We start from the raw sequence: 24,058 nt of genomic DNA, 5'->3' as shown, positions 1-24,058 counted from the left end.
AAAAGATTCATCTCCAATTACATGACTAGCACTTCCTAAAGGAATATTCTGAGTATTCTGACTATTCTACTAGCAGTAGCACTGGACACAGAAAGGGATTAGGTCCAAGCAATAATAAATCAAACAAAAACAAAATCATCAAGATTACAGTCGTTAAATTTTGAGGAAAAAAGTTATGATAAAATGTTGAGGATAAACTCATTAAATTACGGGAAATTAGTTTTTACATTTAGAGAAAACAAGTCTAAATAAAATGTTGGGAATAAAATTAAAAAAAAATAATAATAATAAATAGTCATCCAAATTTGAGAAAATAGTTGTAAAAAGTCGAGAATAAACGTGTTGATTTCATCTCAATGGACAGCGTCTGCAGTGGGCTGGGTCGGGAGTAATGCACTGGGGAGTATGATCGTATGACGAACTCGCATTGCTTCCTTTTCTCATCACTTCACGTCGGAAAAGTGGAAATCAAATGCTTAACATGCGTTTAATAATAACGTATTAATCGGGTAGGTTTGGAGTTACTGAGCCAGTAAAAAAACTTTATAGACAATTAAAGAAATTCCTGAGGTTTAATCAAAGCAAGAAATTATTGAAAAGAAACAGATTTAGACACAAAGTGAGATAACTGTGGTCAGAAGAGGTCATTACTAGAGAAGCGCTTTTATTGGTGGACGACCCTGACCAAAGAGTATAGAAGTAACTTACTTCTATACTCTTTGCCCTGACAAATAAAAAATACACTCACATTCACACACACTCCAAACATTTTCCTCCAACACATTGAGAGTGAAAAAAAAATTGCACTGTAAACGCTGAGGAGAGATACAATGATAGAGCCAGGAAATATTCCTATAAATATTGCAACATTGCAGCCATATGGAAAGACATAAATACAAGAATACTCTATAGGTTTAGAAAAGGAGAGTGCAAAACTATTCTGACGAGTCCTTAATACTCTCAATATATATGGGAATAAATGTGTGTGCGCGCGTGTGTGTGTTTGTGGTAATCACATCACTGTGTTGACGAGGGAAACTGCGAAACCAGCAGGGAAAGACAGATAAAGAAAGAGGGTGTGACTAATCAGGTGAGTGCTGCTTCCTGATTGGCTGCTCGTGTGCTGATTGACAGCTCCAGGTGAGATATTAGGCTTTCAGAGACCAGCATCATTGTAGGTCGGGCCGGGAACCTTCAGGATGCTCTGGGCGTTTTCCTCCACCAGGGGGCGCCAGTTCACTTCTCCTGTTAAAAGCAGGTCCTCCCCATCCAGAGCATCGATGAACTGCATCTGTGTGGAGAAAACATCTGTATCATCTGTGGCTGCTAAATTATCACAGTATATTCTGACCAAAAATATCAACTATGTTCTCAGGACAAAGACTATTTCTTTTTCCAGAAATGTCAGGTTGAAGCAAGTAGGGTTGCTCTAGTAAACAAAAACCTAAAATAAAAAAGTAAAAGAAAATTTTGAATAATTTATTAAATAAAATATAATTGAACTTATAATTTAAATAAAACAAATGAACTATTACAAATGACAAAAACATAAAAATTACAAAAACTTTAAAATGAAGACAATTTTTTTTAATGCATTCCAATACAAATATGCTTTGATAGAGGGCTTTTTGTACTATGTGGTGCTAAAAGAAAAAAAGTAATTATCAAATGTGTAGCAATAAACAGCAGCTTCTTCCTTGTGAAAACTTGCCACAAGTGTGCATGTGCATCTATTCACCCGGGAAATAACAATGAAAATGGTCAAAAGCTTTTTTTGTTGTTGTCCATGTCAAGATTTTAAATTCACAAAATACAAGTGTGGTCCAATCACAGAGGCTGAACCTCAACAGCGAGCCTGAATGAATCCAGGTTCAATTTAGATCACTTCTATAAAAGCGCTGTAAAAAGACAGACCTCAATGAATCCACCTCCTAGTGTTTAAAACAGGCACACTAATTTAAACTGGGCTACAGTGAAGACAGCTGTGCTAATGCATGCAGGACCAGAGCTGCGTCCCGGGAACTAATTACAAACCGATGAAAACTCAACAGACAATTCCAGTTATAAAGTCTGACTGGATGAGCCATCTGCTAAGGGCACAGATAAACACTGCTGTTCAAAAGTGTGGTCAGTATGATTTAAAAATAAAATATACTATACGTTCAATACACAAGAATGCATTACATCAATCAAAAGAGAAAGTCAAGACATTTAAAAATGTTTCACAAATATTTCAATTTCAAATAAATGCTGGAAAATATAAAAAATCCTGGGAAAAAATCATGGTTTCCACAAAAATATGAAGCAGAACAACTGTTTTCAACATTGATAGTAATCAGAAATGTTTCTTGAGCGGCAAATCAGCATATTAGAATGATTTCTGAAGATCATATGACACTGAAGGCTGGAGAAATGATGCTGAAAATTCAGCTTTGATCACAGGAAAAATGTACATGCTAAAACATATTCAAAGAAAAAGCAGTTATTTAAATTGCATTCATATTTCACAATATTACGGTTTTTACTGTGCTTTTGATTAAATAAATGAAGCCTTGGTGAGCAAAAGAGACTTCTTTCAAAAAAATCTTACCAACTCCAAACTATTCAATGGTACTGAATATTTTATGGTTCTTTTAAGTCAATTTTGGAGGCTGACAGACCCTGGTCACTATATATTTTCATGATATTTGTATATGAAAAGACAGGAAGATCTTCTTTTGTATTTCACCGAATAAAGGAAGTCATATGGGTTTGGAATGACATTAGAGGTGGAGTAAATTTGCTTATTTGGGGTGAAATATCATGTTGTCTGTTTCATTTCCAAACTCAAACTCACAGCTCAGCTTGGAAAAAAGTTGCCACACTTTAAAATGAGCCAGTGGAGCATTCTTAATGCTGCAGGGGTTTAAAAACAGAAAGTCAAAGACACACACACACAATGATGTCAGAGCTAGCGGGTGTTTGTCGAGAGCAATTAGCGTTGAATAACGATGCAGTCAAGCACCGGCGCACATATGCGAGCGCACCATGTGACTTCATCAGGAGAGGCCGCTGTAGCCATGGCGACGGTGTCCCTCTCTGCACTGTGTCATCAGTCGCTGCCATGCTTCATGTGCTGCACCTGTGACTGTTTTCTTTTCTTTTCACCTTCTCACTCGTTCCAGCTCTCCTTCTGCTTCACTCCATCCCGAGCTAAGCTGGCCCCTGACGCTCGGGGGCCGACGGATGACGCTTATTTGTTGTTTTTCTTTCTTTTCTCAGAATGCCTGCAGGCACCAGAGCAGCCGCATATAACGCACTCCTCTCGCAAACGCTCTCGTTCGTAATAAATTCCTGCCCGCACCTGTAATGAGCTCATGGCCTTGGCACTGATGGAGAACTATCGGTGTGTGCTTTGTCGAATGATGAGAGCTCTTGATGGGGGCTTAAGATGGACTTTGTTTCAGATACTCATACACCAAGTGGGAAGTTGTGGCCTATTGGTTAGAGAGTTTGCCCCTAAACCTAGGGTTGTGGGTTTGAATCTCGGGCTGGCAATACCACGACTGAGGTTCCCTTGAGCAATACACTGAACCCCCAACTGTTCCCCGGGCGCCGCAGCATAAATGATGCCCAAATTTAACAAAAGAAAGAATTCTGAGCTGTAGCAGAAAAAAAAAGTGAGAGAGAGAAAAAATACGGTCAGAAAGTCATAACAGAATAAACCTAGACCAGGGTCAGGTCTTATTTTGGGATAATGTCTATCAGACTATACAACATCCTGTTTATACCTGTTTATTACAGACCAATTCAGCAAATAAATAAATAACTAAAAACAAAGCACTTACCACCAACTATGACATTAACAGGTTGTTGTATTCATGCACTATGGTAAGCATCACTATGAGAAAAAAAACTGTGCATTTAATATTAGAATCTATGAATTAAAAATAATTAATTTTACAAAAACAGTTTTTAATTTTCAGAAAATTAAAAAATCCCCAAAATATAATAAAATACAACAAGATACATAAAAATTATTTGAAATATAAATAAATAAAATAATAAATTAATATATATATATAAAAAATAAATATATAAATTCACAAACATAACACATATTCTACATTAAATTAGCTTTTAGCAGGGTATTCTGGACCCTGCAACCAGAGAGTGAAAAGTACAGTCACGTCATACCTTGAGCAAAAAAGAAACATATATAGTCATATACTGTAATGTATATATGTATATTTTTAAACAAACATTAACCATGATTAATAAAGGCTGTAAAAAATTGTTGTGCACAGTTAGATTATGATTCCTAATTGTAAATTGTTACCCATGAAACATTTGAATCTGAAACACCTTTTCCCAAAACAAACAAAACAGTTCAATCTGCTTTATTTCGAGTCAAGATCTCAAGTCTTGGTGGAAAAGCCTATTGTAAGCAAAATTACTGACATGCATTGGCGTGGCAGATCAACAGTTCCTGTTTGTGTTTACATCCGCCTCACACCACTCTGGCCAGAGGGTAAGGTGTGCGCTGTGCTGGAGGAATCTCAAGAGATTCACGCCAATGACTGAGCTTGTCTACCAATGTGACACAGAATCAGAAAAACTGTATACATTTCACAAACGCCTGAATTACAAAAGGATTTAGAACTCATTATTGCTAGGATGTGAGGGTGTGACAGAAGTTGGGCTGCACTATTTGGTATAAAAAAAAAAAAAAAATAAAACTCATGTCAGTTTACTTTTTTTTGGACAAATGCTGTGCAATTTGATATATTCACACACTACATACACTACCTTCCAAAGGTTTGGGGCAGGTAAGAGTTTTTAATGTTTTGAAAGAGTCTTTTACATTTACTAAAACTGCATTTATCTGATCAAAATTGCAGTAAAAACCAAATTTGTGAAATAATTATCATTTCAAATAACTATTTTCTATTTAAATATATTTTAACATAAAAGTTATTTTTGTGATGATAAAGTAGATTTTTTTTTTTTTTTAGGATTCATTAATCCAGTCTTCAGTGTCAGAAGAAAAACTGCTGCTGCTCAAAAAACATTTCTTACTATTATCAATGTTGAAAACAGTATTAAAAATGCCTGTACTGTCACTTTGGATCAATTTATTGTGTCCTTATAAGTAGTATATATATAGATCTCACGTGAACCAAAAGTGAAAGTATTTATAATAAAATAATAAAAAGTAACATTGCATTCACATTGAATCTGAATTTCAAAGTGGAGTCGGACCACATTTTCATCCACTTTTGTAGTAATGGGATCTTCGCACTTTTCATTCATGTTTACAGTATTTTCTGGAACCCAGTCAACCTAAACATATTATTTTTTTTATAATACTATATTAATTATAACTCAAAAATTAACTCCCATCCTAACCTCAGAAATACACCCAAATGAATTAGAAACTAATCAATTCAGAATACAAGACATACATTTGAATAGAGCTGAAACAACGAATCGATTTAATCGATTAAAATCGATTCTTAAAATAGTTGTCAACTAATTTAGTCATCGATTCGTTGCTAAATAACTTATTTGCCGTAAGCGGCTCATTTCGGGCATATTTCAAATCTGCGGTGACCAAAGTGTGACAGTAATGAGCCACCGGAGGTTTTACTCAGCCAGTACAACAGGAGAAGTAGCGAATAGCTGGCCTCGTTTTATGTCACGTGCTTCCCGAAACAGCATCTCTGTCTGCAGCATTCAGCGGGATGTGGGAGTACTTTACTTTGAGCCTTCAAAAAAGAAGATTAACCTGTAAACTCTGCACTACTGAACTGTTTAAGGGGCCGTTCACATATCGCGTCTTTTGCGCGCTCATGTTCGTTATTTCCAATGTAGGCGCGCAGTATGCGCGCTCATAATGGAAGCGACGCGGTCGCGACGCGCCCGTTTTTCCAGGCGCGTCCGCACCGCGTCGAGTTAAAAAAATTTCAACTTTTCAGAATGCGGCAAGCGCACAGCGGGTCATGTGACAAGAAATAAATAATCAGCTTCATCCTTTCCCGAAACAACGTTTAAAGCTCAGCCAAGATGAAGGAACAGCTGATCATAGCTGTATATGGATTTCCATTTTGAAATAAATTTAGTAGCAGAGCTACTGCAAGTGATTTTTAGAGCTGCAAATCCATTTATCCTTTGCTGAAATTTCCGCGTCTTCAAGGAGAGAGCATGTCATGGTTGCTTAGCAAAGGCAGACACCTCAGGGGCGCTTCTGCCCGAGCGCTTTGGAAAGAAGGAGAAAGCGGTGCGCCTAGCGTTTTCCATGCGTTTTTAGGAGCCTAAGACTTTTATTTGTGCAGATTCTCCAGTACAATGTTGTTTGCAAATGTTTAGTCGTAAAAGCTGATAACATTGCTTTTTAACAGTTAACATTTAAAGCTTTACAAACATGTTCTGTGATCAGTTTGTCGTTTACCAGTTCATAATTCATTCGTGCAGCCTAATTATGACTGAATGAGAGAGGTAAATGTTTAAAGATATTTGAAATGCACTTTTTTTCTAAGTATTCACTGCTCTTTTTCACACAGCAGGTTTTTTGTGTGTGTCCGATTTTTTTTTTCTGGACAACCTTCTGATGGATTTTACTTTAAAATGTGAGTTCCATTCAGGTTTCATGCCATTGGCACTTTATTCGAAGGATTGTTTACAATTTCACAGCACAAGCTATAAAGCTGTTTCCCAGTAAATAATAAAATACAACGCACTGCAATCTTATTTTGTTTTATCCTTATTCTTCGTGAAAATATGTTCTGAAAGATTCCTTAATAAGCTTTGTTCGGGATGTTAAACTACTTTAGGAGCTCTAAGGACTGCCATGGTGAAAACATTTGAAATCTCCTTGTGAAATTTGCTAGAGTATGGGTCAGTGTTTTGATTGCAGAAGAGTTCAACAAAAGGATTACTAACACATAATAAAACAACTCCAGGTATATTTTTGATGAGGATATGACAATGAAAAATGGTTAAAATCTCTTAAAAATCTATGCTGAATGATAAAGACCCTTTATTAATAATTTACTTGGGGGGGGGGGGGGGAATGGGAAAAACAAAAATATAAGTACATAAACCGATTAATCGATTAATCGTAAAAATAATCGACAGATTAATCGATTATCAAAATAATCGTTAGTTGCAGCCCTACATTTGAATCAGGAATTCTGTACCAACCCTCAGGCATAATTTTAAATCTGCATCAAAAAACATTTTGTGAATGGCAGACCAAAATGGATTTCTCCTACTGACACTTTTCACAATTAAATTGCAGTAGTGATAATCATCACCTTGATTATGTTTTTCATGAATTGTGCAGCTCTAGCATGGATGTTGTTGAGGCTGAAGAGGGGCTCATGAAGAGGTGAAAGGAAAGGGAAAGCTCTCCACAAACACACAGTAAATGCTGAACCCGATGAATGTCACATTATGGGGTGGAGATGGGGGGCGTTTGCTTGTTAAACACAGTGCCAGTTGATTTGAGTGACGGAGTGGGTGACGTGCAGCACTCCAATGTGTTTATGTGTGTGAAAAAGTCAGAGCTGTATATACACACGTTTCTGTTTGCACAGGAGTAGAGACCTGGCCTCTGACCATTCACACACACACACACACACACACACACACACACACACACGTGTGCAAAGACACACACTGACCTGTTTGCGGACGTATTCGACCATCAGCTCGAGCTGTCTGGGGTCTTCACACTGTCTATTGAACATGTTTCTCCAGAGCGCTGCCGCAAGAACGCAATCGTCTGAAAGAATTCCCTGAAACATACAGAAGAGATGCCAAACATACTGTTAACTCTTGAGTTACGATATGAAAAACTAGTACTGATAATAGTCAACTTTGGGCTTAACCGCTTACCTCATCATAACCAAAAAGTGCAGCATAGAATGTCTCCGTCATCACCTTCATGCTCTCCTTCCTTTGAATGGCATCAATCTATGAAAAAGGTAACGAGAAACAATGAGTTAAAAGGCAATATTCAGACCACTTCACCATAACTAGAGTGACAGACAAACAGTCTGTCAGTCAGGCCAGTAAATCATAATTCTCATAATTTTCTGCTGGGATATTATCGGTATTAGACAATAACCTTATAATAATAATAAGGTTATTGTCAAAAAAAAAAAAAAAAAAAACCTGAACTTAAAATAATAATAAAACTAAAGAAAACAATCGAACTTAACTAGAATAAAAAGATACAATTACATTTATCAGTTAAAAATAAAAATAAGTTGTTTTAGTCATTAATTAAGCTAATTCTGGACCCTGAAACCAGTTACTGAATAGTATAATCACATCATATTTAACCTAAAATAAGAAATATAAGTAGATATTCTTTACTGTGACCTTTGTTTACCTTTTTAAAGCATCAAGGACACATGAAAAAAATTAGTAAAACACAATATTGACAGCAGTTTGGACAATTAGTATCCAACCGAAATATTAGTCAGGACGATTAATCACAATTCACAACTTCCCAATGTTAATATTATGGGCACTGGCCAATAATTCTGATGATGATGTAAAATAATTCTAATATCAAAAGGAATAAAACTAGATAAATCTAAAAACAAAAAAAATGTATTGCCATTAACAGATCATTTTGGACCCTAAAATCAGCCATTGAAAAGTACAATTATATAATTCCTTGAATGAAAGAAATGTGAGTGGAGATTCTTCACTGTGACTTTTGTTTGTCATCATTTAGATAATCAAAACACAACAAAATATTCATACCAATTTGCCATAACTAGTGACTGATCCAAAATATAAAATAAAATAAAAATGAGCCATTAACAGATCATTTTGGAACATGAAAAGTACAGTAATGTTATACTACGAGAAAAAAAAAAGACACAAAGATGAGATTCTCAGATTCTCACACCATGACTTGTTGAATTTGTAAAGCATCATTTAGATGCTAACAGGTGATGGAGCGATTGAGTCCCTGCCTAATACTGAGGTCACAGTTCTGCATTTAGTCAGAGCTGGAATAGTCCTTGGCATTAAATATCAAACATGTGGACGAAAACAAAAGCAGGAGTGGATCTGAAGCGAGGGGCCTGCCCAGGTGCGTCGCTCCATATGAATCTAAACACACAACGGCCACAGACACCAACCCTTGGGAGGTTTTGGGTGGGGAGATTTTCAAAATAAGTGTGTTTATTCTTAAGTCTTGTATGTCGGGTCACAGTGTGTGTGTGTGTGCGTGTGCGTGCGTGTTCGTGTGCGCACAGGGCAGAAAAGCACCTGTGCATAATTACGCAGACCTGCAAATAATCAATCTCATCTGGCTGTGCTTTAAATCTTCTACCCGCCTCGTCTTCTCTGCACGCTCGCTCGCTCGCTCTCCTTTGTGTTCCTGCCCACAGCTCGAAACATTCGGCGCAAGCATGTGAACGTTCATTCTGAGCAACTCTCTTTTGCTTCCAGAGAACGCTACAAATCAATTTACTCAAATTAACAAATATGATTGAATGATTACAACTACTGGTCACCAAATTTATTAAAGAACAAGTCAATTGATTCAAATGACTCTTTTGAAACCAATTTTATCGAATGATTCAAATATTTACAGAAATACTCAAAAAAAAAAAAAAAAAAAAAAAAAAAAAAAAAAAAAAAAAAAAAGACACTCATCAGTTGCCAACTGCTTGTTACCCAATAAATCAATGAACAGGTCGACTGAATCAGATGACTCTTTTGGAACAAATCTGTGTGAATTATTCAAATATTTACTCAAAAGGACACTCACCAGTTGCCAACTGCTGGTCACCAAATGAACTGATGAAAAAGTTGATCGATTCAATTGATTCTTTAGAACAAATCTGAGTGAACTGTTCAAATATTTACTAAAATACTCAAAAAGACATTCACCAGTCACCAACTACTGGTCAACAAATGAATTAATGGAAAAGTTAATTAGTTTAGTAAAAAGTTAATTCCCATTTATTTAAATAATACTTTAAATAATGCATATTTCAAAGCTGTTTACAGTAACACAATTTTGCTGCAAAATTCAATTACGAAAAAATTTTAACTGTTAAGCAGCTCTACAATAGTGTCTTAGTTCAGCTCAGTTTTGTTCAATGTTGATTCAATTCAGTCAAAATTAGTCAATTATAAAACAACTTCTATTTAAACAGTTAAAAATCTCTACAGAATGCAATAGTCATTGTTCAACTGAATTGAGATCAATGTTGATTCAGTTGAGTTACAGTGTTGCAAAGTTCATCAATTATGAAACAAATTAAATTCAGCTATAAGCAGCTCTACAGAAAACAACAGCATGTTTATTCAATAGTCACCCTTCAGTCTGATAGTGTCAAATTGATATTTACAATTGATTGACAGCATAATCAACATGCATAATCAACTACAGACACCAGATTTCCAAAGTACCAGAATCAGAGAAAAGATTCTTTTTAGAATCAACTTCAAGACCTTTTTTAGGTTAACCACTGCCACAATGGATCAATACTTGAGTAAAGATGTCTGGAACACCTACAGTACTGCGCATTAACGTTCACATACTTCACTATGTTTTTTTTCTCTCCTTTTACTTGCTTCCCTTCTTGAATTTTTCCCTCCCAGTGTCCACCCTGATCTCCCCTCCCACACATCCATCTTCATCCCTTCATCCTCCTTTCCCGTGTTGTGACGCAGGTCGGTAAAACCAGGCTGGGATATTTAATCCCTCACACTAATCAGACCAAGGGACCAAAAACTTGCTTGTGAAGCAGAATCTTGCTCCTATACCACCAAATTAGTGTCATATCTCACTTCACTGTTATTACTATGGCTTAGAAAAACTCCTGAATCACACACACACGCCCCGACACTCTCGTCAGTGTGTGTAGAGGTAAAGTTCAAGGGGGGCTGGTCTAACATGGCACAAATGACAAGTATTTTAGCACAATTAGGCGAAGTAACCTAACCGTAGTGAGGATTGAGTGAGTGGGGGTCCTTCCATTTCCAGCGCTGTAACTGTATCCCGATCCAACAGGACCGACCTGTTTCGGACCTGCCAGACGCGCTGATTACACTCCGTTTACACACGATTTTTCACAGCTTAAAAAATAACGCATTCGGGTCAGGCACAAAGGGAAATACCTCCTCACTTCTGACCTGTGAAAACAGACTTCCACATCAGGTCAAAGTGTGCGCAGATGTTCCCATCTTCACAGAGCTGGCGTTCCCAGTGAATACAAGCCGTTTATATCGGGGGTTATTCCATTATCACTTCATTATGTAGTAACTTAAAAGGATACTTCAACCAAAATGACAATTCTGTCATCGTTTATTCGCCCTCATGTCATAATATTATTTTTTATTTTTTAGCAAACTGTCCCTTTAAGTTACAACTAAATACATTAAAAAATGACTTTAACAAAAAAAAAATTATAATTCAAAACTTGTATTGCAATAATTGTAAATTTTTCAAAACCGAAAACTTTCTTTCCGGCTAAATAAAGTAAGGTAATTTTGCCAAATAAGTTTAAAGGTATAAAGGCATTAAGTATTAAGTAGAATAAATAGTAACTCTAACAGTAAATCTAAATAGTAAAAATAAATAGCATCTATAAATATTAAGGGTTTATTTGTTTAGGCACAACATTTGTAAATAAGGCACAAATAAAAAGTTTAAAATAACTGAATAAACAGTCTGTTAATTGTCTGGCCATACTGAACATGAAATGACTGACACTTTTTGTTACGTTGTGCAATCAAAACATTTGATGTTTAATATGCAGTTATGTGGAGACGGACAATGGACCAATTAGATTTAAAGTGGGTGGAGCTAAACCGGCAAAACATTTCTGAAAAAAAACAAGTAATCAATAAAATGACACATTAACATTTTTACATTTCATCTTACTGTATAACTAAAAATACAAGCAAAAAAAGTTGCCATATTGCTAGTGAATGTGTAATGTTAGCAAATTTTTTCTGCAGGAGAACCTACAAGAACGCAAGAGAAAGAAAGAATGATGGAAAATGAGGTCACTTTTCTTTGGTGCCACTCGATGGCCGCTGCCAGGACTGAGAGGTCAAATGTCTTCGGTCCCGAATGTACCTGCAGCCAAAACATGCGCCACAGCACGACCCCACTCACATCTCATTGAAAATCATGTCAAACCAACATACATGCTCCGAAAAACTGAGAGCAACTTCATACACGTGATGGAAGCGAGCCGCTGGGCAAAATGACAAGGCAAAAGTCAAACGCCTTTTCCATTTCACACACATTTCATTTCATATAATATGTGAATGAGTTCTGATCAAGACAGCTGGACATAATTGATGACTGAACATGTTTATTTAAGCCATGTTTATGAGCCAATCGCAGCTATAGGAATATATACATAAATGGGCCAATAGGAGGAAATTATGTCATGTGTGTCAAAAATTGTCAGTACATTTCAATAAATAAAATAAAAAAATCATTAAAAAAAAAATACACATGCACTCCCAGAGCTCATAAGGAGCCCAATATTTAAATACTGAAAATATTTGTTCAAACATTTCAGCAATGTCTCAGTCATTCATAGTTAATTACATTTGGTTAAGACTTTTTTCATTACAGCAACATACAGTTATCAGGGAGGGAAAAAAAGACAAGAAAAGAGTGTGGTTCTCTCTTATTCCAGTCAATATCATTATTAATACATTTCTAATAATCTCTAATTTTGTATATATATGAAATCTAAAGGATGCTGATGAACACATTCCACATGCTCCTTTTCATTTTACCTATAAATCATTTATGCATGGCACACAGAGTTTTACCAAATAATAATAATAATAATAAAACTGCATAAGGTGACATTTTGGTCCATGACATAAAATGAGTTTGACAATCCTAGCTAGGGGCAACTTTAGCAGCCCAAATTTCATCTGGCTTTAAATTTGAGCCTTCTTATTAATATACTCACTGCAGTTCCAATGTTAAATTGATAATAAGCTTGTAAAATCTTACTGGCTGAACAGAGCACCTGAAAAATGAGAGGATTATATTAAGAGTCCTCATGAGAAAATGGAGATTTTTGATTTATAGGCTCTGGGAGAGGGGGAAAAGTGACATTATGGAAAAAGTCATTGCACAGCATGGCATAAGAGAGGTGCCGAGTTCATTAAATACACACACACACACACACACACACACACACAAATGCGGACATTTAAAGTGTTTTAAGTGCACTTATTTTACTCCAGTGCATCTTGCTCTCAAACAAGGCTTCTTGCTCAGCGAGATGGAAAGAGGTCAATCACATTAAAATGTCTTTTCACACTATACTTAACCAAGGTTGATGTCAATTATCAAACCTAGCACAAGGTCGTTTGACACAAAAAGGGACAGTCTACTCAAAATTATGATTCTGTCATCATTTGCTCCCCCTTATTTCTACTTTATGGTTCTTTCATTGAGCTTTTGCATCTTTCTAGATATTTTACCTGAAGTGCCCTGTGTGAAAATTCAATGTAATTCTAAGTGAGAATCCAACCAGCATATAAACCAAAAAAAAAAATCATTTACTTTTGTGTTCCACAGAAGAATTATAGTCAAACTGGTTTGGAATGACATAAATGATGAAAATTTTCATACTTTAGTGAACTATTGCGTCCTACACCCCTAACGGTACGCATTTTGGATGTCTTCCTGACACATCCATTTCAGGTCTTGGAGCTGCTACTGAGGAGCTGATGAGTTGAATCAGGTGTGTTTGATTAGAGAGGCACACAAAATATGCAGTGTACTTCTGGCACACCAGGTCCAGGGTTGGGAAACTCTGCTTTAAGACAAACAGACTGTACATGCTGACAGCTTCACAGACGGACGAGAAGTAGTTATAAATACAGATGAATGTGCATATTGTGTTTTTCATCTTGTATCGACTGCAAATGTACAAAATCAACTTAGTTGCCTCGGCATATAGTCGATTAATTAGAATTAGAATGTTTTCAATATGATTTCAGAATTTTCATTTTCCCAATGTGTTCAGAGAAGCTACAACAGATGGAGTGCACCAGGACAGAGCAGAATGCAGGGGTTTAAAGACACATTTAATACAAGTTACACAAGTTAAGTGCAAGCGTAGGACACTATGAAATATAAAAATAAATGAACAATGGAAAAAAATTAAATGCACAACACAAAACACAACAAAGACGTCCGCATGAACATGTTTGGCTCTAGAAACAGTGCTTAATAGGATAAGATCAGTTTAAAAAAATAAAAATAAACCGTGAAAGTTAAGTAGCTCACTGTCAGGATACAAATTAAAGCATCAGATCTAAATTATATATATATATATAATTTAGATCTGATGCTTTAATTTGTATGCTTTAATAATATGTTAATTATATATATATATATATATAGTACAGACCAAAAGTTTGGAAACATTACTATTTTTAATGTTTTTGAAAGAAGTTTCTTCTGCTCATCAAGCCTGCATTTATTTGATCAAAAATACAGAAAAAACCTGTAATATTGTGAAATATTATTACAACTTAAAATAATAGTTTTCTATTTGAATATACTTTAAAAAAATAATTTATTACTGTGATGCAAAGCTGAATTTTCAGCATCATTACTCCAGCCTTCAGTGTCCAGTCTATCACATGATCGTGAGTGTTGGAAACAGTTCTGCTGTCTAATATATTTGATGAATAAAAGGTTAAAAAGAACTGCATTTATTCAAAATAAAAAAAAAATTCTAATATATATTCTAATAATATATTTTCTTTACTATCACTTTTTATCAATTTAACACATCCTTACTGAATAAAAGTATTGATTTTATAAAAAAAAAGAAAAAAAATTACTGACCCCAAATTACTGACCAGTAGTGTATATTGTTATTACAAAATATTTATATTTTAAAAACATAGCTTCTTTTTTTTTTTTTTTTTTTACTTTTTATTCATCAAAGTATCCTAAAAAAGTATCACATGTTCTGAAAAAATATTTAGCAGCAGAACTGTTTCCAACTTTGATAATGAATCATCATATTAGAATGATTTCTAAAGGATCATGTGATAATGATCCTAACAATTCAGCTTTGCATCACAGAAATAAATGATAATTTAAAGTATAATAAATTTAAACAATTATTTTAAATTGTAATAATATTTCACAATATTACATTTTTTTCTGTATTTTTGATCAAATAAATGCAGGCTTGATGAGCAGAAGAAACTTCTTTCAAAAACATTAAAAATAGTAATGTTTCCAAACTTTTGGTCTGTACTGTATATATATATATATATATATATATATATATATATATATATATATATATATATATATATATATATATATATATATATATATATATATATATATATATATATATAAAATCTAAATAAAGTTGTTGACTAGTAACCAACCTGACTACCCAGGCTTAATTACTTACCACTAAAAATGACTTAAATAAAAAGTAATTAAATTTAAAATAAAACTAAAATAAAAGACAAAATGCAAGAGGAAATAAATATTTGTTTCCTGCATTATATATGTTGCGAATATTGTTGGCCTTGTGACAATTTTTTTTTGTTTATTTTTGCAAACTGCTTTGGATAAATGATTAGATGTAAATGCAAACAGTCAAATGCCCATTGGAACAAAAAGTAAATACATATATATATATTTTTTTTTACAAAGGATTTTATTTTCAAAACAGTTAATGAGATCATTAAGTACTTAAAAAATTTATATATATATATACCTGTTGACCTCACAAATCAAACATCTGGAAATCTGACTACTCAGGATTATATACCAACCCTGGATTAACATTAAATGTCAAAGGCTCAACAAATCTACCAGCATTTTGCCACACCAACAAATCTTCTCACACAAAAGCACAACATTTTGTTTACCGGGACCTTTGAGGTTTTCGTTTATCTCTCTCTCAGAGAACACCACGTTCTCTATCTTAAGCTAAAACAAAAACAAAGAGCTGTTCCCTCGGATAAATAAACTACTCAACGACTCAAAACTGCTAATACTCTAGCTGACAGTCAAAAGAAATCTCTGGTATGATCTGGTTCATGTTAACTAGTTCACGGTGTTATGCAATACACTGTTATATGTTATGTACCATATATATTTGTCAAGCACAGATCCGGACTGAGTTGCACTTGTTCTTTAAAGCAATACTAATTCAGTCCTAATATTAAGATTAAGACAGAAGGTAGAAAAGATGGGGGTGGGGGGGTGTCAACAAAGAGAAGTGTGGGGAAAGAGAGAGAGATTTCTGTTTTCACAGCTGGGTTGAAGTCTTGTTCCCACCCTTTTTGACAGCAGTTCCCCTAAGGCGCCTTGCATTGGCTTCCTCTCAAACACACACACATATATATGCGCATTCTCTGCACAGCAGAAACATGTCATCTTTACTGACCTCACAGAGATTTAAACACCTTTTGCTACTCCACTGGACAGCGATCAGCTCCAAATGCCTCCACAGTCTGTAGAGCATAGTAATTACATCCTAAAACCTGACAGTGTGTGTGTGCATGTGTGTGGCAGTATTTTACTGTATTTCACCATTTTTCAACATATCAAAACAAAAGACCTGATCAACAGTCATTTCACAAGCTACAACATTTGGCGGACAAACTATCTGTTGTATAAAAAGCAGAAATTACTTATTACTTGATTCATGAGACTAATAGGCTGTGACCTCAAACAGTATTTGAACACATAAAATTGTCAGAATGTCAAATATATCAAATCAACTGGCATCTAGAAACGAATGACGCAGGATCTTTTCTCTTCACAAACATTGTTTTCTTTGTCATTTTGATTTTTAGTGAATGTATGAAATCAGTTCTCCTCATGTTCACTCAAGTGTACTTCATCACTTTGCACAAAGTCCTCATCATTATTTAGTAGGGGCAATAATAAAAAGGTATCTGGTCATTTAAAATAAATGTGTTTTTTCCAAATAGGCCCGATAAGACTCATATTCTTTTCAACTGTCCTGGATGCATACTTGTGCATGTGTGTTCTTTTGGGAAATGCGCATAGAAAAGGAATAAACATTTGTAACCTTGCACACAGAAATCCATCTCATAGATATGAGATCCATCAGGGAAAGCCGCAGAAGTCCTTCTGCGTAAATTAGGTAAATAGTGTCGCACACAACACTAGCAAATCCATGATTTCTTAGGCTATCGATTTCATTTATTTTTCCAATCCACTGGTCACAACTGAAAGCTGAACTTGTGGTAACATTAATACTATAGAAGTAAATAATGAAATGAAAGAAATGAAGCAGCGGTCATTACATTCATGTCCAGTTTTGAAAATAAATGCTGTCAGTTCCAGTCGGACCCAGGTCTAATTATATCATGTATGTCTCGGGTCGGGTGGATTTAAGTCAGGTACAGATTTTAGGACCCGAGAAGACCATATATGACAGTCAGCAGAAGTGAGAAAAAGTATTTATAACATTTTAAATATGGATGTTTTCTTACAATAACGCATCAAATCGCTACAGGAGACCTTTATTCACCCCCCGAAGCCAGGTGAGGCACGTTTTACTACGGATGTGTGTGCATTATTTTATTACTTTTGGACTGTTGAAAAAAAAAAACCACCTGCTTACTCTCATTCAAACACTTGGAAGAGCAAGGAGAAAAAAGAAAGTCTGAAAGAAGTCATACAAACATAGGATGCTTTGAGGGTAAGTAAAACATGGGCTAATTTAAATTTTTGGGTGAACTTACCCTTTAAGCTCTATTCTAAGATCTTGCAAACTGACACTATGGTTTACTGGTCAAACAAGCATGGTTATCAGTTAGCGATGATCTCAAAATGGCCTAATATCAAGTTGACAGATGATAGACTATACCGTATTTTTCGGACTATAAGTCGCACCTGAGTATAAGTCGCATCAGTCCAAAAATACGTCATGAGGAAAAAAACATATATAAGTCGCACTGGACTATAAGTCACATTTATTTAGAACCAAGAGAAAACATAACCGTCTACAGCCGCGAGAGGGTGCTCTATGTTTTCAGTGTAAACTACAGGAGCACTGAGCAGCATAGAGCGCCCTCTCGTGGCTGTAGACGGTAGGGGTGTAACGGTACGCAAAAATCACAGTTCGGTACGTACCTCGGTTTTAAAGTCACGGTTCGGTTCATTTTCGGTACAGTAAGGGAAAGAAATGCAAACATTAAACTGCAGGTTGTTTATTACTATAAACTTTTTTTTAACAATTTGTTTACACTTTTTTAAAATACTTTTTAATAAAATATAAAATAAAAAACGAATAAGAAATAAAATACCGCTGCAAAGTTCTCGACTAAATAAAATACTCTCAGTCTCAAACCAATATCATATAATAAAATATAATGAAAAATATAAATAACTATGATTACAGTGCAGCATTACCAATTCCTCAGATTTCGTTATTGCGTTGGACCGATCGGAATTAAGAGCAAAGGTATGTTTAAATGCCGATGCGAGCTGCGTTTGAATTACAATCGTTTTTTTCCTAGTTGTAGTGATGTTCACACTCGCGTGATGCCTTTTGAAAACCTTAGGCTGGTGACACACTGGCATATTGCACCTGTCAAACATGGTCTATTTTGCAGTCAATACTGTTGACGGTGTCCTTCATCAGTAGGCTTTATATTTATGCTCAACATGAAGTATAGATATTGTTGTCATGAAGACAAGCGGCCTCCCTCTACGTCACCTACAAAAGGAGAAGCGCGCCAGCGCCGCGTCAGGCACGATTCTGGCGCGCTGCTGCTGCAGGTGACATAGAGGGAGGCCGCCGATAGACCAGGCTCTTGTCTTCATGACAACAATATCTATACTTCATGTTGAGTATAAATATAAAGCCTACTGTTAAAAGACACCGTCAACAGTATTGACGGCAAAATAGACTATGTTTGACAGGTGCAATATTTGAAAATCGATAATTCATTTTTTTTTTTTTTTTTTTCGCGCGTCTCACGCAGGCAGTCTGCAAGCTCTAACCTGTTAAGATGGGAGCCGAATTAAAAACGGACACGCCACGCAGCTGAGACGCTTGCGCCACACATCCAGTGTGTCGCCGGCCTTATAGAATCAGCTGCAGGGCGGGATTTGTGCTGAACGCGGAGACTTCCGCCACTTAATATGTCCGTTTGGAAACACGAAAATGTACTTATGTTCTGTACACAAAATATTGCATTCGGTCATCCGGTACACACGTGCACCGTACCGAAAGCCCTGTACCGAAACGGTCCGGTACGAATACACTTACCGTTACACCCCTAGTAGACGGTAATGTTTTCTCTTGGTTCATTTCTCTTGGTTAATGTCAAATTAATTTTGATAAATAAGTCGCACCTGACTATAAATCGCAGGACCAGCCAAACTATGAGAAAAAGTGCAACTTATAGTCCGGAAAATACGGTAACTATTATGGACTGCAAAACACAAAAGCACAAAATACGTCTGGCAAGGTGTTTCAAAAGAGGCAGTTGAATCAAAAACACATCTACTCACTCCCATGATCTTGCTCCTCTGCTCCACATCCTCCCACATGGAGTGGACGATGTAACGGCACATGTACTTGCCAGCTCTGCCTTCCTGCCGCATCCGAACCAGACACATCCTGTCAGAGCAGAACAGAGATGAGCAGAGCAGAGCGCGGACTCAAGACAGCCTGACAAACCGACTGCCTGTGTCTCTGCTCAAACACAGTCATCATGCAGATTCACGGCTATAAGCACAAACATGTGCCTTTAGCTGGAAGAGTACAGAGTGTTGGGACCAAACCACCACCATTAATCAGAAGTCTCATTCTGACAATAACACATATTCACTCATTTTTTTTAAGATCAGCAAATCCTAAACACCTGGGCTTTGGCATAGGTGACGTGGACGATTAAATTTAAAGAACTAAATTTAAAGACGATTAAATTTAAAGAATTAAATACTTCAATGACATTTGTAGCAACATTCATATTGAATTAAAAATTAGTTTGAAGTATTAATCAAATACTTAATTAAATAAATGACATTTATAGTAATGTCTACAATGAATTTGAAATTAATTAATTTGCATTATAATGATATAAAACATTTTACATTTATCTATATATTTTTATAATATATATATATATATATATATATATATATATATATATATATATATATATATATATATATATATATATAAAATGGACAGTTCTTAATCACTAATTAAATAAGCCAAAACAATAAAAGTCCCAACAAAAAAAAATCTGGATATGGACACATTTTTAAACAAATGAAGAAAGATATAAAAATGTAAAAAGAAATCTACACTACTTCTCTGTAACTAATCAACTAAGGAAAGACAATAAAGAATATACAATCTGCATATAATTATTAATTCTGGCAATCCTGAAAATTTGGCAAATTGCAGAATTAAAAAAATGTGTCAGAATTTAATTAAAAATTACAGAATTCTGGGAAATTCTGAAAAAAACAATACAGGATTTAGAATTTGCATGACACAGGGTCGAAAAACTGCATCCAAAAACTCACCAAACGTGGAGCTGTGCCACCAAGAACCAGGAGTTGAGCGTGTCGGGGAGAGAGCATTCTGGGAGAAAGAGAGGGAGTACAGGACATCACAAGAGAGAAGGAGAAAACAACACGTAGCCAAACCAATGCAGACTTGGGCTCCGATTCCAAAACCGCTATTGGGTTTACACCTGTTTTTTCCTCAGCTAAAGAAAACAACATAACACAGCTGTAAAGTGCCACATAAATCTTTCAGGTGCTGCTGAAAAAGTCCCTGTACGCTCATTTCAACATTTCGGATAAAGTGAGGGGTGTTTAGGAGTTCTTCCGAAAATTTCACTGAGCATGACATAAGACTCATTAGGCCATAATACGGTCTGAGTGTAAAAAGCTAAAAGATTCAGGACCAAAAATACTTACTTTCAAAAAACTCGTCATAGTTGATTCTTTCTACACAGCATGTGTACATGCGCAAGGCAGCTATCTTAATTTTCTGCAAAAGAATAGAGACATTTGTGACACACATGATCAAAAAGTCACTCAATCTGGAGTGATCAAAAGCAGAAACTGATGAAATTGGCCACGACACGGCAGTGTTCACATTTTCAGTCCGGTCTATCAAGCCAAACATGTGCCCCAAAATGAAGCAGACATGCTGAAGTTTTAGACAGCAGTGTGATGCTGATGACTCTAGCATGGAAGGTCATCTCAGATTTCACAAAGTGTGGCCCCAGCTTTTGAAAACACAAAACAGGTAGTGGTACGAGATGAAGTCATCATTCCAACACCAAAACGTGACAGTGTCTACATCAAAGTCAAGATGTTTAAGGGGTGTGGAGGCTAAGACGGTGCCAGTAAACTACTAAATTCAATTGTAGATGTAAAAAATTAATTTTTCACCCCAAAATTAAAAATACATAAATACAACTAAAAATAAATGTTTTTTTAATATCCTATATAGCATAAAAATAAGCATATTTTTAGATCCATTATAAAAAAAAAATCTATTTTTAAAGGACTATTTTTATGATAATTAAGCTAAACATCCAACCAAACTCTCTACAATGCAATGTGTTTAAAAAAATTATTATCAAAGGTGACTCCCACTATATTCTCATTACTGGAATAAAATATTATATTAGCATATAAATACTTAATTTAAACAATCTCAATATTTCAATTAAATATCATATTTTTTTCATATTAAAGTAATGCAAACCATTTTAATAAGAATTAATAATGAACGTAATGAAAAAAATAATGGGGGCTAAATGCAAAAAAAAAAAAAATTATAATATTTAAGCAAAAAAAAAAATATATATATTTAACTTGGTTTTAGCATGAAATGTAACCCATGTGTGTCAGTTTTATAAAAAATTGTGATAGATGGGTGACACCAATATATAAAGGGCAAATTCATAACACTAGATTTAGAGATTGTTTCTTTACCCATTTGTTGTATTTGAGGGGTCCTGTGAAGCCTATGGCCTCAATCAGTTTGGTGAAGGCCCCCACCTCTTCATCTGTAGTCTGTGGGGTCTCTTTAACAGTATGCAGCTTGTAACAGAATATAGAAACATATCTGGCATTAGAGCTTTATAAAACACTGGCATAAACACATGGGTGTATACAGACAGTGTATATAAACAATATGTTGACAAAAGCAGGTTACAAACTCACTGGAATGCTAATACAAAACAAAACGTGTCTGAAAAAACTAACTCTCTCATTTACAAGATGCCTTTTGAAAGATCTCTAAGGCTTTTGATTTGTAATATTGACAAATGGCCATTAAAATGTCAAATCGTTCAGCTATTCCTGTTTAAGATCAGCATTTTACAATCATTTCTAGCTCAACCTGGGTACACTTTATGGCATCACTGCAATGAAAATGTTCCCTCAAGCCACTACTATGGATGCAATAAAACCTTCCCCAATGGATTTCTCACCTGGATTTTATGTTTTACTGCTATGATTAGGAATACTGACTAGTAGAAGTTTAGTAGACCATAATCAGCACTTGCCCTTTGGGGGCGCATAGGGAGGAAATGAGAATATGTTTCTCAACTTCTTTAGACTTTTGGAATTTCAGAATCAGAAATGAAATTAGTTTTGTAGAAAATATTAAATGTGTTGCTACATACATTTATTTAAACTAAAATTTGTCAAGACTTCAGAGTTAGTTTCCATTTTATAATAGAAGTTAACTACATTAGTTAACATGAACATTTAAAAATACATTTTTAAAATAAAAAAAAAAAATCAAAATCCCTATCCGTTAATATAACATAATGAAGCTGAACTAAAATTAACCAACAATCAACAGTTGTATTTTTATTAACTAACGTAACAAATACTGTAGCAAATGTATTGCTCATTGTTAATTTAGCATTAACTAATAGGATGTTATAATAAAGTGTTACCTAATAGTTTTGATTGTGTAAATTTGTTTGACAACATTATTTCCATGTTACCGTACTTACATTTGTGTTTTTTGATCTCTTAACCATTATGAAAACACATTCATATTTCACCCTAAAATCAATATAAAAGCATGTTTTTGCAGAAAGTAATGAACCCTGCTTCTTCAGTTTTTTTTTTTTTTTCCATTATGTCAATTGCCATCAGTGTAATGTATCTTTTACTTTTGTTGATTCCTTAGAGGCTTCCTCCAGGATTCCTAAGAAACAAATGGACACCAAGATCAGAAAAAGCATCACACACCTCTCTTGTGCTGTGAAGAACTCTGTATTGTGAGTGATTGTGGACGCCCACATCCGCTGTCATTCGGCAAGCCACCAAAGCCCTGGACTGACACGCATCTTGTTCAATGGCCTGGGAAGAAAATATAAAACTTGACAACTGCTTTCCAATCCAATTTGAAATAAATACAGGGATCTGACACCTGTTTATCCCTTAATTGGTATTAATATTCCTAATAAACTAACTGACCAAGATATATAAGATAAATAAAAGTATACAAATGTTATAAAAAACATATATATATATATATATATATATATATATATATATATATATATATATATACACACACACATATATATATATATATATATATATACACACACACACACACACATACATATACATATATATATATAATGTCACCTGGTGTTGTAAAAGTACAGGTTAGGCAAGACTGTTAATGTAAATAATAACTCCAAATAACATTAAAATGCCCGTCTTAGAACGTAAATGAGAACAAATATTTAAAGGGCCCAAATATAAAGCACTTAAGTGATGTCATTGCCTTTTTTGATACTTAAGTGTCTATAAATTACCTTTCCGGGGACAGCTCTCGATGCTGAAGCGTTTAATAACTGTCTAACGGCGGACTGCAGCGCTCGCCGATACATGATTCCGCTGAAGTTACAATGGAGTATTAATGTAACTATAAAACAGAAATCAGTAGTTGTTACTTTCTAACACGTTTTGTAACTGTTTGTTATGTCCCTCTCCCTTCACAGCAATGTCAAAGAATCTGCGCCGCCCTTAAAG

General features: G+C 35.1%; 1 protein-coding gene across 1 annotated transcript; it reads right to left on the bottom strand.

Moving 5' to 3' along the window:
- Nucleotides 1–1,055: 1,055 nt before the first annotated feature.
- LOC132160777 (ubiquinol-cytochrome-c reductase complex assembly factor 1-like) lies at nucleotides 1,056–24,058 on the bottom strand. Its single transcript, XM_059570466.1, has 9 exons — nucleotides 23,842–24,058; nucleotides 23,264–23,374; nucleotides 21,989–22,096; nucleotides 20,960–21,032; nucleotides 20,561–20,618; nucleotides 19,535–19,643; nucleotides 7,879–7,956; nucleotides 7,665–7,778; nucleotides 1,056–1,291 (listed from the first exon to the last, which is right to left on the bottom strand). The coding sequence occupies exons 1-9, from the start codon at nucleotides 23,914–23,916 to the stop codon at nucleotides 1,157–1,159; spliced, it is 861 nt and encodes a 286-aa protein (XP_059426449.1). The 5' UTR covers nucleotides 23,917–24,058; the 3' UTR covers nucleotides 1,056–1,156.

The sequence above is a fragment of the Carassius carassius genome, chromosome 17 (assembly GCF_963082965.1).
Source record: "Carassius carassius chromosome 17, fCarCar2.1, whole genome shotgun sequence".
Taxonomy (NCBI): Eukaryota; Metazoa; Chordata; class Actinopteri; order Cypriniformes; family Cyprinidae; genus Carassius; species Carassius carassius.
The sequence above is the reverse complement of the archived record's forward strand: the minus strand, read 5'-3'. Positions and strand labels throughout refer to the sequence as shown.

Coding starts and splice junctions, on each gene's coding strand:
- LOC132160777 (XM_059570466.1), bottom strand. CDS start 23,916: ATGTATCGGCGAGCGCTGCAGTCCGCCGTTAGACAGTTATTAAACGCT. Junction 23,375..23,841: donor CGAGAGCTGTCCCCGGAAAG/GTAATTTATAGA, acceptor TTTTCTTCCCAG/GCCATTGAACAAGATGCGTG. Junction 7,779..7,878: donor CACTTTTTGGTTATGATGAG/GTAAGCGGTTAA, acceptor TGTATGTTTCAG/GGAATTCTTTCAGACGATTG.